This window comes from Corvus brachyrhynchos, unplaced genomic scaffold (genome assembly GCF_000691975.1).
Source record: "Corvus brachyrhynchos isolate BGI_N302 unplaced genomic scaffold, ASM69197v1 scaffold200, whole genome shotgun sequence".
Lineage (NCBI taxonomy): Eukaryota > Metazoa > Chordata > Aves > Passeriformes > Corvidae > Corvus > Corvus brachyrhynchos.
This window is the reverse complement of record NW_008236184.1, coordinates 1,222,289-1,239,524: the sequence shown is the minus strand read 5'-3', so window position 1 is coordinate 1,239,524 and position 17,236 is coordinate 1,222,289. Positions and strand designations below refer to the sequence as shown.

The following is a 17,236-nucleotide window of genomic DNA, read 5'->3' as shown; positions in this document are numbered from 1 at the left end:
GCTATTTGTGAAATAATCTTTTTTAAATTCTTAGGAAAATGTGGCATTAGATTTCCTTGCTGGATTGATAAACAAGTATTTCAGGGCTGGATCTTCATTCATTAAATTATCCTCTTGGAAGAAGGCAATCCCAATTGCTTTTAAACCCACTGTGACTATTATGGAAGGAACTGGCAATGCAATAGATTAGACTTATTTACCTCAAGCCAAATAAGGTGAAAAATATGTACTTCAAAAATATCATGAAGGTACTCCCTGAAGTTACTGAGCAAAGTATTTTGTGTCAAAGCATATGGAAGACTCTTTCTTCCATGCACTAAGAGAAGAATGACATGAGCTAGGATTTGAAATTAAGAAAATCTGCAGAGCCCAGGCTGGACCATCCTGCTTCTATTGTAACTAACTCTGTGGTGTGAAATGAAGCATAAGCTTTCTGCCTGTGCAGCGGTGTAAAAGGAACTATCTCTGCAAGGTAAAAGTGAAGTGCCTATCTTTCCCCAGTTCTTCAGATTTACTTCTTGTAACATCACACCACTTTCCCATTTCTGAGAAATTACAAGAAGATACTTCAGATTAGTATAACGGTAGGTAGTGCCTCTTTTTCCTAGGCATCAGTATTTGGAAGAACTGAGAAAAAGGCTGTGTGGGGAAGTCCTCATGGAAGACTGAAAAAGTTTCGTTTGTGTCTCGCATGTTTTAACAACTTAATTGTCAGGCAGGCAGAGATTCCACGAGGATTAAGGCATGCATGTTGTAGCACTGAAATAGTATTATTCTGTGTGAATAGGAGTGTTGTATAGGAGAACTATGATAAAAACCTTCATCGCTTTTCATGAAGTTCCACATAAAAATAATCCCTTTCAGACCATTATCAACCTTGTTTCCTAGAACATCATCATTTCACCTCTTCTAGGTTTAAGTAAATAGTCCCAGCTGAGCAGCTCAATTTTGAACAAAGAATTTTGGGTTTATAAATGAAATTAACTGTGTATGAGCTTTTACCCCAGAATCGGGGCAATGTTCAGATGAAGCCACTCTTTCACAGTCCTGTGACATGGCACAGGATGATTCTTACCTTTGTTAGAATTCCATCTTCTCGGTGGTTCTTCTGTAGGACGTGCTGAAGTGCTAGCTGGATCTTCTGTTGGAGTTTTTCAATTTTTACTTTCTCCTGAAGCCATGAGCGATCTGAATATAAATGGAGTTAAAACCTCTAGTAATGCACATATGGATCACAGCGCACCAGGAAGTACTAAGTCTGTTACAGATGCATTTTTCCTGTTTGCAATCTTCCTTCCACTTGTTATATACTTTCATATAGAAAATGGGTTTCATAATTAATAGGTTTTGAAATACATTTATCACATGCACTTAAAAGTTATTTTTATAAAGCCCTTATTTAGGAGACTACAATGTATCTGACTAAGATCTATTATTCATTTCCTAAAAAAAATCTGTAAAATGCAGGGTGTTTACAAAATGAGGCTGGCAACTTTTTACTGGGAAATGAATAGAACATATAATGAACAAGTAGTTGGAGAGGATCTTCTTGCTGAGATCTTACAGAATTTAGAGAAAACCAACAGAACTTACAGATCTTACAGAACTTAGAGTGACTTACAGATAAATCAGATGCAAAGATTCGGCTGTTAAAAAAAAAAGCAGCTAAACTTCCTGACAGAAAAGTAGTATTAGCTGCTACATTCTCTGTGTGATAGAACTGTAGGGTTCTGTGGCTTGCTAAGACAAAGGGCTAACACACTTCCTGTCTGGCCAACAGCATGAGAACATATTTGTGATAGACTCAATAAATCCACCATTGCTAATAGACTTTTCCATCACCACTCCTGAGTCTACTGTGCTGCAGTCTGAACTCACAGTGTGCTTCCTCGGGTGTCAGGCCAGGCACAAACTCACTTTCTGCCCCAGTATCTTGCTCTTCCTCACCTAAGAAGCCTTCCCAGGACCTGGAGCACCCTGTGCACATCAACCTGTGATTATTAATTTAGCTGCAGGCATGGCAGACCCAGCCTGACTCTTGGGATGACTTGGATGTTTGGCACCATAATTCTCAGTGTCCCCAGCCACACAGTGGGGACAGATACCTAAATTACTTGTGTGTCTTTGTACTACACTAAAATGGCAATGCTGAGGTTTTCTCTTGTGCTGCAGCTGCAAGCTCCCACACATGGAAAGGTGACTGTGGGAGTTCAGTAACTGCCTGTCTCACCAGGATTGGCCCACAGGTCTCACTCAAATGTATTTAAGCCTTTGCACAGAAGCTGAGTCCTCAACAAGGTGAAAATGTGGAGAACAAGGGCTCAGATTAAGATTTCCAATTTAACAAATTGGTTCCTAAATTCAAATGTGTTTATTAAAATAAAAATTTTGGTGAGGAGACACTAAAAAAGATGGTGACATTGCCACAATGTCCAATAATCTTAACATTATCATTAAAAAGACCTCAAAATAGAAACAACCTCTACCAAATAAACCTAGAGGAAACCATCTCTTACCTGCTGACATTAAAACAAACGCAGAAAACAAAGCGATCTCATCTTCTGTCAGGTGCATAGAACATAAACTTTTTCCAAATTCAAACACAAAGCTAATGAAGTCTTCACAACCTGCCAAAAAAAGTACAGCTCTTGTTACATTGTTTAAAACTACTTCAGAGCTACAGAGTTGTTGATTTATTCTGATGGAGATGAGAAATAGCTATAAAACACTTCATAGGTGAATGGTCTCCTTAAGGACTGTGAAGTGATGGCAGTGAGATCTCACTCATCCTTGAGGGTATTACTCCACTCCCACAAGTCCCCAGCTCCCACATCTTGGCAGCCAAGATTCTGAAGGTTTTGCACACTGTATCTTTTCTACATTGGGTTCTTGTGGGGTAAACATGGATAAATCTCAAGCTATTTATTTTCAAGCTCAAAATTGGTTTATCTTTGTTTCTCTTCTAAATAGAACTTTGTCACATCAGTGTGGACTGAAGGCTCAAAGAGTGGACTTAAGTTCTGATTTTAAGATTATTGAGCACACAGAATGGGGGGAGAGAGAGGCACACAAGGCACATGCAGGAGGCAAAAGGAGAAGCCAAGGTCTGACTGAACATGGTTCATGCAGAAGAGGAACTCCGTCTCCTTCCATCCATTCTCTTGCTCACACAGGTGTTATTCAGGTTACTGCTGCTGTCACACATGCAGGTACACAGTCTTTAAAGTGAGCCCTGCTCTGAAGAGGACCACAACCTGAGAGAAGAGGGTTTTCCTCAGCCTCCCCAGCCTGAACTTTTGGATACAGCTGGTAACAGATCCAAGTTATATTTCCCTAGAACCCAGACTTGTTTGCACTCTGACCTTGTACCTTGAGGTGTTTTAGAAAGGCAGAGAATACTTCAGTAACTGTCCAGCATTCTCCACTGATGTATTTTCACTGCCCTCCAAAATGTTTTACAGCCCAAATCTAGACCCAGTGAATACCTCCTTTTAAAATCAGCAAAAATACATGGGAAAAAATTTCAAAATTGTATGTAGTTCAATTAAAAAAATTATTTACAATATTTAACCTGCAAATAACTGGACTTAGCACATTTAAAAACACCATTAACATCTTCAGAGCAGTAACACATATGTCACTATACATCAGTATATCCAAAGTAAGCTTAAAATCTGCTGCCTTTTCCAACAGGATATATGAAGTGTTATATCAGATATGAAATCTTGGCTTCTCAACAAGTGAGTCCAAACTGCTCTACCCTAATCAAAATGCTGAACTTCAGCACCAACAGTCCTTTACTACAGAGAGTTAAGCACTTTTACCTCCTGAAATCAGCTTGGCTTCAAACAGAGCCAGCATGACAGCTTACAAAACAGTAGTTTGAGCTCCAGAACTCTTTTATTTGAATACTATAGACTGATTTTTCAAAGCAGATGTTTTCCCTTGCTTTTTCACCTTGTTATTTTTATTCTGGTTTGGTTTTTTTTGTTTTCTTTGGTTTGGTTTTGTTGTTTTTTTTTTTTTAAGACACAACACTTGACATTTCCTTACCTAAGGACTTGAAAACCTCTGGGCTAGCATACTTGCCATCAAAGTAGACTGTGTTGTTCTGGGAGTCAAAGGCACGGCACATTCTGATGAACACAACCTCTAAAGACCCTAAAACAGAAACAACGTATGTTTGACTACGGAAGGAGAGACTTCAGTTGCAAAGAGCAAGTGAGGATTTAAAAATAATGCTCTGCATTCATTATCAATTGAGTAGAGTAGTAAGTTGCTGTGGTGTAACAGAGCATAGTTTGGTTTGCTGGTAGAATTAAAAGGATTCCCATAAACCCCTTAACAAGTTTTTGCTAAAGCAACTTAGTTAATGCTAATAAACTCTAGTAATGTTTTTAGAGTAACGAAGTCTCCGAAGCCAAAGCAGCTCATTTAAATTTATGTTCGCAAAGCCTTAACAACTTGGTCCAGTATTTGCAACCTGCATTACTTCTACAATATCTTGCAAAAATATTGTAGAAAAAAAAAATCTTGATTTTTACCTTGAAATATTCACTATTAGCAATCAAAAAAAAAAAAAATCCAACTTTTACATCTTAACACACTCATTACTCCCTTTGTCAATAATGAAAATTTAATAGGTAGACCTGAACTCCTTCTCCCCAGAATAACTAAGATGGTATTACTTCAAAGACAGACAATTTGCAAGGTTTTCCCTTATTTAATTTTAAATGATCATTGTACTACATATGAATATATGCGTATGCAACCACTATATGTAATACCTTCCTTAGGCAAAACTAATAGAAGCAGACCTTAAAACTGACCCACATACCTGCTTTTAAAAGCACAATTTGATCATTTTGACACAGTTCCATAAAACCATCAATGCGTTTGGCAAATTCCACTACATACTGTATAGCTTCTGTTATTTTGACTGCGCATAACTGCCACATTACCTCCCTTTGCTGTTTGAGAGAGAAGAGAAATTCAAAAATTACTAACCAAGCTTTGGAAACCTCATTGTCAGAAAGTAAAACTGAGCTAAAAAACACCAAACAACAAAGTGGAGTAAATTTTCTCCAACACTCCTGGCTACAGTCTGCTTAAAAGACAAGGGGAATTGACCTCAAAGCCAGAGCCTCATGTGGATAAGTGACAATGCAACCATGGAAGACTTCTTCAGTCATATCAGAAGAGATCCAGGTTGGAGTATTTCTATTTCATAGGCCAAAAATGTCGAAATGTAATGATTCTGGTCATTTCAGTGGGCATTTTATTCACTGCATGAAAATAAAATGCCAATTTACACCAGCAAGGCATGATCATATTTTTCTTATCAGCTTCTCTATTTTGTACTGAATGTAAATTATCAACCTAACTCATCTTCAGAAGGATACACATAAAGATGTTCATATGTGAAAATCACCTTGATAACAACATAAAGAAGGCATGCAAGTAGTGAGTTTTTCCAATGTTGATAATAATGCAGAATGAAATCACCTAAAGTAGAAAAAATTATATTCCTAAAGGTTAAATATTCTTCTGTGGAAATGAAAAATATGTTCAAAGAACAGTGTGCTTCAGCAGTGCTTCCCAAGGCCATTTTCCAAAAGTAGCCAATTGGTAGTAGCTTGTGGATGGAAGGCATGTTGGAAATAACATTGATTAGATCTTACAATACCCTGGTGGCATGGCAGCACTGTGCTGCTACTCCACAGGTAAAACCCAAACACTGAGGGACAACTGGAGCATGAATCAGGGTTAGTGAACCCCAAAGGCTGGAAATCTGATGGAGCTCTGTTTATAAACTCAAAATGAAACACAGCATGTAACATCACAAAACTCGGTGGCTTTGGCTTTTGTTGGCCTTTTCCTATACCTGTAAAAATGACAAATGCAAAGGATATCCTGACCATCTTGCTGCTTTTGATTCTAGTGTATTTTTTTTTTTAAACACACAGAAATAAACATTCTTGATAGTAAAGAGAAAGCGGTGAAAAAGTGAATTTTGCAGTGTGTTATGGAAATACCATGCTTTAAAGAAACCATGCCATAGCTTGGCATGCTTTTATACCTTGTTCTGATAGTTCTCAATTTCTTCCTGCAGAAAAGTTTGCCATGTTATCTGCTGTAACTCCTCTCTCAAGTACTGGCAAGTTTCCATGTGTGACTTGGAAATATTCTGTGCAAGATGTTCTAAAAGAAAGAGCAGAAAGCGACACACGTTAAAAATGCAAAGCTATACCTTCAGACACGAGAAAAGCTCATATATTTCAGATGCAACAGGGGGAGGGGAGAGGGTGAGCTGAGAGAGAAAACTGCTTTAACTCGCGTCCCCTTGGAACTGGCTTTGGGAACGCAGAGCCATTTAACGCCCGGCCGGAGGACGCGGCCGTGCCCGGAGCCGCCAGCAGAGGGCGCGCGGCGCACGCGCAGCGCTGCGCGCCAGTGAGCCAAAGTTCGGGAATAGCGGCAGGGACAAGGGGGGACACGGAAACCTCAGCGGCACGTCCGTCACTGGACACCCGGGCTCGGACATACACCATGGAGTACGGCCGCAGGAAACTGAGGGAAGAAGCGGGCTGATGGACCCCTGAGTGAGGGCACTCAAGTGTCCACGGACACGGCCGCGCTGAACGCAGGACGCTGTCAGGGACTGGGGACAAAATGGCACTCCCAGCCAGGCAGAGCTGCCAGAGCCAAGGCTTTCCAAAAGAGAAATACAGTTACCACCTATCTAGCGCTCTCTCAAGCAGGACTCTTGTCCTATGAGGCCTCTTGGGAGGGAAAAGTGTCTTTTTTTTTTTTTTTCCTACTCTCATACAATTAAAAAAATATCAGGAAAATGCATCTATTAGAGAATCCAGATGATTAAGATAACACACGAAAAAAAATCACTAAGGGAATTTTTTTCCTTTAGCTTTAGAGTAGTCACCTAGTTTACTGCACGTGATTTTAAATTTCCATACAACGTTTTAATTCCAAATAAAATTATTTTCTGCTGCTATACTTGATTAAAAGACCCATAAAGCAGATTTACATTTAGTAGGAAAACTTGGTTCCATAAACCTTTAAGACCACTTTCAAAAGCCTGAATAGAATTTAGATACCCGAGTTCCACTTTATCTTTCCTGCCCTGACCATTCAGGTGGGCCAGTTCTCCTATTTTAGCACGGGGCAAGTAGAGGCCTGGGGACTTGTCTCACACAACTTTGCTTGTTAGGCCACTGAAAATGAAGGCTCAGACCAAACAGGAATGGTGGTCACTACAACATGGAGGTATTCTGAGGGACTGCATTACTGGGTCTTCTGCGAAATTGGCTTTGTTTGGTAATGATAAAACCCAGCTCTTCACAAACTGAGCTGCTGGACCAATCAGTCTGTTTAGATTCACGGTTAATGCACTGGTAATCTGATGTAAGGTATCACCTGAAAAGTCTTTAACATACAGCTGAGGTAAAATCAGATTATATGTGCTACCTGAGCAATCAGTAAGGTAAAACACAAGGTAATTTATACTTTGTCACCATAGCTTTAATGCATTTCAGAGCAGTTGGGTTTTTTCAGAAGTGTGTACTTAGACACTTGTTCTTGGTAGCAGTAGCTGACAGCATGATCCCTGTGCCCTTGCAGGATACAGGAGGCAAAATATTCCCATGTTATTCACAAACCTCCGCCTCACTTCAGGACTGTATTTCAGCACACACCTAAATACTTTCATTGAACAGCCACACCTTTCTAAATTGAAACCTTCGTCTGGCAGACAAACATTCTTCAAACATTGCTCAGTAATGTCAATGCTGGGCACCCAAATCATGCTGTGCAGGGTTTAAACGAAGCACTATGTAAATAAAGGTAAGCAGCAAGACAAAGTTAGTTTAGGCCACTGTTTCAAACTCAATACCCAACCTACAAAGGAAAACCCCCTTTTTTTTTTTTCTGTGGGTTTAATATCGATCTTTTTAATACCTTCCATGAGAAAATTAGCAATTGTTCCACTGAGACAAAGCTGGTAGCAGTGCGTTTGCCCTGACTTTTTCTTCTGATTTTTACCTATCTGAAATTATTTGAACTGAAGCCAGACACAATATTTTGGCTATCAGGACAAATTATATTGCAGAGGACAGCATTCTGCAACATAAGGACGTTAAAAAGTAAGCTTCTTGTGACTTCGTCTCTGCAAAATTTCTCAAAAAAACATAAACCACACAAAATTTTTATTTGGAATACCTGATTTTTCAAACTATTTTTAGGTTTTCATAACAAAATAATTAGAAAAAACGTTGCTTTAGGAAGCAAAATCAGTTCTAAATTCCTGGCTGCTTACATAAGTAATGGAATCATGAAACCACTTCTTTAATGTCCTGTTCCACTTTGTTTATAACCAGTTCACACAGCACACTAACACCAGTCTCAGCTGTTGACAAGTCATACTTGTGGAATTCAGCCCTAGTGTAATCATTAAGGGAAGAGTTTAAAGTAAAATGTGCTAATTAATGTGGTTGTTATAAGGCTCTTAGAGAAATTATCAAAACTTGCTACATTCAAAAATGTCCTTCAGTATCTGCGGCCAGATCCTCTTCAGCCAGTGACAAGAACTGCCCTCAGATTAACCTAGTGGTTTTCCCAGGTAAAGAGCAGAAGAAAATCAGTCTTACCACTTTTTGTTGGGAATGACAGTACTGAGATAATGAAAAAGGAGATAAATTGTTTAAAATAATCTACAAATAAAGAAATGCCCCGTCTGTTTACTCAGCACTAAAAATTAGCTTCTTAATCAGTATTCCAAGGGTTCTATTACAAGGACTGAAAGCAAAAGCATCACTGGTAGAGCTGATCAACTACAGGCTCATGGGAGCTTTAGTCCAGAGCAGTAAGGAGTTCCCCGTGTGCCCCGAGATCAGGGTATTTACTGTGCACTTCACACAAGAATGCCCATACATGCCCACAGCTCTACTGAAGCAGCATTCTTGCTATCACCTGGCTACATGTGTCACTTTAATCCAAAGGGTACTGTTAAGACAATTACAATGGAAGCTTTTCTCTCTCATTACCTAATTCTGCCATGGACACAGTTGGAGAGGTCTCCCCATTTGTAAAAGAACAATAAGGGAAGAAGCCCGATGCTGGTGTGTAGTCACATATTGGTTCTGGTTTGATTCCATTAATATCAAGACCCGACTGATCTGGAGAAGGCTGTATGTCTAAGTAGAAGCTGCTAACTGCAGAGTCTGCTTTGCTACCTTCAGGGGTATGCCCATCAATGTAATTACTGAGGTCGTCATGTAGCTCTGTTAACCCATTGGTGGTGATATTGTATGTTGGTGTGAGTGGTTCTGCCTCTCCTGGCTGCTGCTGGTGATCCCGCTGCTGCTGCTGCATTCGGTGTTTCTGCACCTCGGCGTACAGGCTGTCCCTCTGCTTTTTTGACATTCGACCAAACTTTACAGCTGAAATACAGACACACAATAGATTACATTTCTGCACATCCACCACTGCCTTTTAATTGTTTTGAGTCTTTAAACTCTACATGGAAGGACACAGCCCAAACCCCAAATGTGCAGGATGGGCAGACCTAAGAACCACTTCTCAGTTACAGGTACACAGCTGCAGCACCTGCTCTTTAGAAGACTGTCTTGACATGCCACTGAAATGGACCATTAGAAGTCACTGGTTTAGCTCAATTCATTAACTTTCCACTTCTGTACTGAAAAGATTTTCTCTTGTATGTCTGTTGAGGTTGACAGATGCATCTCTTCAGCATTCAAACCCTACCTAGAAAAGTAGAAGCTGAAGTAGAACACAGTGACCTGAGACAACTGTCCAGTTCCAACCAGCTGAACATTCACAATGCAGAGTGAACCTAGAGCGTGGTGCCAACATGTTGGGTCCATCTCAATGTATCAATAACAGGCTTTACTGATATTGGGACTAAAGCACGTGGGAAGAACCATCAAACCTGCTTTCAGTGCCACTGTGACAAGCAAAAATGTTTAGTAGATTAATAACTGTTAAGCCTACATGTGTGCGACACAAGTGCATATGTGTATCTCCACAACATTACTATGACTTTAAGGAATATTAGCTGTAAGCCAGCAGCAACTGGTTTGCAGCATCCAGGGAATTTCCAAGGACGCAGCATGTGATTTCAAGGACCTGTATCAGCTGTAAAAGCCTCATCCTTTAGAAAGGCAACTACTGCCTTCTGCTTTTCTCTACAGGAAAGCAACCACTTTGGAGGAACTAGTCATAAAATGATCAACTGTTTCAGGTTTTTAGTCTGATGACCAACAAAAAAAATAGAGACAATGTAATTCAAGAAGTAAATGTAATCTGGAAACAATCTCCTTGATCGGGCCTCATGTACCTAGAGTAATGTGTATGTATTTGTAGAACACGCAGCGCTGCTGTCACTATGGCAGGGGAAAAGACTGAGTCAGATCTTCAAATGGGTAAGTGGTGGCAGCTCCATTCCATCTGTGGGGGAGGCGTGCAAGTCTCAGCTGCAAAGCCAGTTCTGACTGAATTACATAAGCAGCCGTTTGGCAGAGGCGGGCTTTCGTCACTACTCGAGCTGCAATTTTGAGCTTAATATTAACAGCACTGGAACATCTTTTCTTCAGAATTCTATCCTTTAAAAAACACTGCATTATTTTTCTCTTTGCATTTTTTCCCTTATTCATTATACACATATTTAACTTCTGTCGATACTGTGATGCAGTTCTGATCTGTACCCATGCACCAGGCAGTGCTACTTGCAACTACAGGTCACTTAAATGGGAATGAACACATAGAGGAAGTATTAACCTGAGACCAAAAAACTGCATCTTCAAGAAATGACCAGAGACAAAGCTCTTAATTGGGAACTGTAGTAGATAAGTAGGAAAAAAGATAAATCCAAGAACTTTGTACATGCCCTGATTTATATATATTTATGTGAATATACAGCAACATCTAAAAACATACAGCATATAACATAGAAAAATATATAGCAACATCTAAAACTCACTTGATGATCTCAACTATCAGCCCAATGCACAATTAGAATATAAATGCTATGTTTTTTGGTTTACCATACATCCTACTACACCTTATGTTAGTTTTTGCAGCTAGGCCCCGAGTTAGCAGAGCTTACCATCCCGAGACATCCCCACAGCAAGGCATTTCTGTAAGCGACAGTGTTGGCAGCGGTTCCGACTGGTCCGGTCGATCAGACAGTTCTTCTGTCGAGGACATGAGTATGTGGCATTGCTCTGCTGACTCCTTCTGAAAAAGCCCTGGGATGCAATTACAAAATACAAGTCAAGAAGCTGTTAACTGATGGAGCAAATAAAGACTCTGAAAGGTAGCGTACCTAACAGAAAATGAAGTTCAAGTGCTCTATAGTCAACTAAAGGAAGTTAAGAGGGTTTTGTTGTTGTTTTTTTTTCCTCTCCTAGAAACAAACAAAAAACAGTAACTAGCAAGAAACAGTTAATTTAAAAAGTGTTGTAATACATAAAGGAATTACACTTTTTATTCACTGATTTTACAGATTCCATATTACATATGGTACACCAGCTGTTTCTAAATGAAATAAAACTAATTATAGACCTAGATTTCCTTGATTTCCTATCTTTCCCAGGTCAGCATAGTTCTCCAAAATAGAGAGGATTCAACAGCTACCACCCTATTCTGCTCTCTGGAGTGACAGTGGCAGGCTCTGATGTTCAGCCTTGGCAGTGTGTGTATGTGTTTAAAAACACACAGCACGATGCTGAGCAGTTTCTCCTACAAAGAACAATTTCTTAACATGCTTTTTATAGACTCATAGAATCATGAAGATTGGAAAAGACCTCTAAGATCCTGAAGTCCAACCATTATCCCAGCACCACTGTGTTCACCACTAAACCCCAAGTGCCACGTCCACACACCTTTCTGAACACTTCCAGGGATAATGATTCCACCATTTCCATGGACAGCCTATTCCAATGCCTGCCCACCCTTTCAGTGAAGAATTCTTTCCTAATATCCAATCTAAACTTCCCCTGCCACAGCCTTGAAGCCATTTCCTTTTGTCCTGTTGCTGGTTCCATGGCAGAAGAGCCTGACCCCCACCTGGCTCCATCTTCCTGTCAGGGAGCTGTAGAGAGCAAGAAGGTCACACCTGAGCCTTCTCTTCTCCAGATAAACAACCTCAGCACCTTCAGCTGTTCCTTATCAGACTTAAAACCAGTAACAGACTTGTGCTCCAGCCCCTTCCCCAGCTCTGCTGCCCTTTTCTGGGCACACTCCAGCCCCTTAATGTCTTGCTTGTCTTGAGGGGCCCAAAACTGGACACAGCACTTGAGGTGCCTCACTAGTGCCCAGGACAGAGGGACGGTCACTGCACTGGTGCTGCTGTCACCTATTGCTGCTATTGTGTGAGTTAGTTTGATGCTGACAGCCCAGGTTTTGTTCAACTGCAGGATTTAGATTCTTAAGGAGGGGGAAAGCTAAAACATGTTTTATGTACGATCTCTTTCCTGAGTAACCCCATCTCCAGAGAAAGCCGGAGCTGGAAGGTTCTGCACACCTACAACTTTATTGTCTCCTCCTGAAGGGTGCATGTCATTAACCACTACGCAGCTGTTTGCTTTGAAGTCCATTTCATCCTTTTGCCACCGACTGCCCAAACATATGCTGCTGTGTGTGTAATACCTACTTCACAAGGATTCTGCAAAGATGTAGTCATTCTAAAGAAGCCTCTGAGAGCAGTGAGCACACTATTTTAGTTTTACGTTGCCACGTAATGGATTAATTAACAGCGCTGCAAAGAAAATAGTTCCTTGGAAAGGCTGGGCACCTTTTAATTAAAGCTGGACTTTTACCAATTTGTTATTTACTCAAAGGTTTCATGCTGGAGTCCCTCAGTACACGCACAGATACTTGGTGAAGCAAATAAAGGAAGGACTTCTGCATGACAAGTCTCAAGTAGTCAAGTACTTCATATCAAAGTGGCTGCAGACAGAAACATGGCAAAACACTGAGACAAAGCCCCTGCTCCATCTTAGCAGAAGGGCACCAGTCTTTGTTGATTACATCCCTTTTATTAAAGCTTTACTAAGGAAACACGGAACAGAAAAAAAAAAAAGTAAGGAAACTGAAGATGCTGTCTTTAATCCTGTTTCCCTGTACATAATTTCTTCCCCTTTTTTTCTGGTCTTTGTTTCTATATGACTGAACTTTCAACCATTTTTTTCACGTTTGTCAATAGTGAGATGATTTCACTAAGACTGAAAGTATTGCACATATTGAGCTCCAATTGAATGCATTTCACCCTAAAGAAAACCTGAAATACCATGGAAATGCCTACCATTCCAACATCACAACTGATCCCTCTGGAGGAACCAGCTCTTGGGTAGACAGATAGATTAACTTCCAGTTCTGGGAGCACCTTCAGTGGAGCCTGTCACTCCAGTGCAAGTACAAGTGGGTTCACTACTAAACTCCAAGTGCAATGCCATTCACCAGAAAAACAGGATTAGGGACTGAGCTGACCAGTGACTGGTAGGCGTTCTGCAACAGCCCCCGAAAATTTCAGTTCTCCAAACACTTCCCTAGTTACACTGAATGACATTCTCACACATGAACTGCATGAAACCCTCTACCACTCTGCAATTCTGAAAGTCAGCCTAATCAATATGTGAAACTAATGTGTCCCAATAACCTCAAGGATCCATATGTTTTCCCCTTTAGCTGAGGTATATACTGATTCTGAATTGCCAGTTTGGTGTATTTTATTAAGAGTAGCCTTTTATTAAGAATTTTATTAAGAATAGCCTTGTCAAGCTGAGGATTATTTTTAGTATTATAATGGAGAAAATACTGGCCCTTTTCCTTTTCCAGATTTTCCCTAGAGACACAGCTGCTCAATACATTTTAGTGTACAATATATCAGCTAAGTTACAGCTTGAAGCTAGATTTTTCAGTAGAGCAGAACTGCCTGAACCCAGGCCTTTAAAAGCACTTGCACTTTACAAACCAGAGATACAGTAGAGTGCTTTTAAAAACAAGCCAAAGAAAACATCAGTAGTAGCTAAAGAAACAAAAAAACCTTTCCACAAACTTCAAAAACTAATCTAAACTTGTCCAGAGCTCAGAAACACAGGTATCTGAGATTTGGGAGTGAATTGACAACGAAGGTCATGTGAGAATTTTTTGTTCTACGGTACTGTCATTTACTTGTGAATTTTGTAAGCTTTTGGTGGTCCTTGGGCTTTCACATATAAGACATGTGGGGAAGTACCTGTAAGTACCTACAGTTTCTTTCTAGGTTTTTTCCCTCATTAAAAGGAGAAATGCTCTATCCTGTTGTTCTATTCCCTAGCTTTTGCCAGAGGCACGGAGCTGGCTATAATTTTTCCATCAGGAAGGAGGAGGTGGATGCATGCTTGGTACACGTGTATACGTTCAAGCCTTATGCAAGCTAGCCCAGGCCACATGCTTTAATTGCATACATGTTTACAGCCATTGTTTCATGTGACCCAGTGGGCCAAGGCAGAGCCACCCCTCCTGATCAAGCACAGAGACAAAGCTGGTGCTGCACTAAGGGAGCCCCAGTGTTGGACCAACCACTCTGGCCCACGGCACATCGGGGCCAAGTCTCGGCCCCTCCTGAAGTCAACGCAAAGATCCAGCCCCAGCCACTGAGCTCTGCACGTTCTCTTTTCCTGCAGATGGATCCGCTTGGTGCCAGAAGAAGAGCAGAGCACATTACAAGCCACAGATTGGTCCCTGCGTTTCAGACTCCTATTTATACACAACACAGTCTATGGGTTTTCATTTACTGCCAAGAAATCAGGTTTGGGGAAAAAAGGGTGCAAGAACTTTTCATCTGCAAGTCAGTCTGAATAACAACTTGTTAAAAAAGACTTTGAAATGTAAATAGCAGTTTTTGCAAAGCCTATTAATAGTTTCAGTGATTTCTCTGCTCAGCAGCTCAGCATTGGAGATGGTGGTGTCTGAGCTGGCTCCTGAGCCAGTTGTGCTTCCCTTGTACCCCAAATGGCACCACACAGGCCCCCTCTCCACCGTGCACAGGCTGAATCGCTGAGCTCATGTTTGGTCTTTTGACAAATTTTCATTTAATGAATTGATTCCTACAGTTCATTAACATACCCACTTCCACTTCTGTATACACATATGTCTTAATTAGCTGCTCATTGGCTGTTTAATTACAAGAAAACAGCTGACAGCTGCCTTGGTGCATCCTAATGGCAGACGTTTTGGAATGACTGTATGCAAGCCTGTGACAACAAAGGCTTATTCATAATCCCATGATTTATAGCTAATACTTAAAGACTTCCACGTATCATTAAGTTTTGCAATATTCTGAGCAATTAACAATTAGTTGGGGGGAGTTATTCTTTTACTGTTTTCTAAAGCAAACCAACACAAATTTTCTTTAAAGTAACATCAGAAAAATACACTGTAATACAAAAGACAGGCAAACATTCAAATCGGATTTTTAACCCTTTTATAACCAGCAGCACGTATCTTAGTTGTAAAGGGAGGAGAGTGCTCTGACAATATTGTTTATTAAACAGTGTTAATAAAATATTTGATAACAAAGTTACAGTGTCACTGAAAACAGAGCAAAACCATTCAGTTTTACATGGTAATAAAGACAGGAGTGAGCTTGTGTTTGTCAACGAACAAAAGCAAGATGGGCAGGGACAGAACACCAGGTATTGTTTCCTGAAGTAAAGAACCCGGACGTTCTTTGCAGTTACAATGAACAAGATCATCCGAGGTCTTAAAAGACACGAGGCAAAAGCCAGTACTGACAAACCTTTGAAATGAAAGGTCTGAAATGCCCAGAAATGCCCTGCATGGATGGTTTTGTAAGACCAGCTGCATGCAGTCAGGTAACAAGAGGGATCACTACTGCATTGGTGTGTCAGCTGGGCATGAGCTATTGACAGCAACACCAAGTAACTGCATCTGCAAATTAAATTACATAATTCATTGACAATGTGGAACTGAGTTCAACTTTCAGCTAGGAGAAAAGAACATGGATGTGTACAAACCACTCTCCTTTCCCAGCATGGTCCCTCCTACAGCATAAAAGGTTGTTAAAGGGTTCCCACAACTAAGGGTTGAGTGAAGTGCCCCACACAAATAGAGCAGTTTTGTCAGTAGGGCTCCTACAACCACCCTCTCTTTAAAAATTTATTTTATTTGTAATAAGCCACAGAAGCCCTCCTAGATAAAGTGTAAAATACAACCTGGCTAAAATCCTCAAATTTTCACTTTAGGGGGAGAAGATGAGGGGATGTTAAATTTACTTTTTTAAAGGCAGATTCAGATTGAGCTAAATAGGCTGATGGGTTGGGAGTACTCAAGGCCTGTGCAGAACACTGCCACTAACTTCATAAAAACAGCAACATCATAGCAAGGTAGGAAATGAAAACTTCCCAAGAAACACTAATGGGTTTCATTACAAATTTTCAAGTCTAGTTATGTGAAATGCAATATAACAACAAAACCTGGCCAGAACACTTTCAACTCTGTGAAATGCAAGGGTTGCAAAGCTGCAGAAGAGCAACGGGCTCAGCAAAAGTCAATTTGTCAAGAGCTGGTCTGTGATTTCATCTGTGATACACACTAGAACTGCACAGTAGGTCTTTGCAACTAAAACTTCACTTTAAGTTTTGAATAAATTATATTTCTGCTGGTTATCAGTATTTAGAGAGTAACATTTAAGTTAACATTATGATTAAGTAACATTAAAGTTCACGCCAAAGTGGAGTGAAACCAGTCCAAGCTGAAAACACCCGACTTTGCTGCTGCTGTTGCTGCTTGTAGATCATTCCTGACAGCTTGGCTTGAGGGCAGCAGCACAGCTGTTCCCTTCTGACAGCCACGGCCTTGGTCCCGCCATCTGATGCACACGAATGGGTTTGTGGCACCTGTGCAGAACCTCACTGGCTTCTCTGCGACTGTGCAGGACATCGGCTGCAGGAGCCAAGGCACAGGACTGGGAACGAGGTCTTTGTAGCCAAGGAGATTTTACAAAGGAAGGTTTAGCATAACATGAAGTGCAATGTAAGCATGCTCAAACCTGCAGCAGTCGTAGCCACAGAAAAGCTGGGAAAAGAAACCCACACCAACCCACACCTGGATGCTTTGGCAGAAGCCAAGCTATGCCAACCTTTTCGCCAGCCAAAATAGTTCTGTTGGGTGAGACTCTGTTGACATTACTGTGGAA

The 17,236-nt window shown here is 40.7% G+C and overlaps 1 protein-coding gene across 3 annotated transcripts in view; it reads right to left on the bottom strand.

Moving 5' to 3' along the window:
• The window catches only part of RORA (RAR related orphan receptor A), a 114,292-nt gene that overhangs the window by 10,528 nt on the left and 86,528 nt on the right, over nt 1-17,236 (bottom strand). For 2 of the 3 annotated variants that reach the window (XM_017737397.1, XM_017737383.1), the window contains exons 3-9: nt 11,141-11,282; nt 9,060-9,455; nt 6,080-6,201; nt 4,838-4,970; nt 4,054-4,161; nt 2,517-2,627; nt 1,076-1,188 (exon numbers count right to left, since the gene is read on the bottom strand). In XM_017737397.1, the coding sequence (XP_017592886.1) occupies nt 1,076-1,188; nt 2,517-2,627; nt 4,054-4,161; nt 4,838-4,970; nt 6,080-6,201; nt 9,060-9,455; nt 11,141-11,153 (996 nt within the window). In that variant the 5' untranslated portion in view covers nt 11,154-11,282. The remainder of the gene's footprint in view (nt 1-1,075; nt 1,189-2,516; nt 2,628-4,053; nt 4,162-4,837; nt 4,971-6,079; nt 6,202-9,059; nt 9,456-11,140; nt 11,283-17,236) is intronic. The other variant, XM_017737392.1, reaches the window with a different exon arrangement.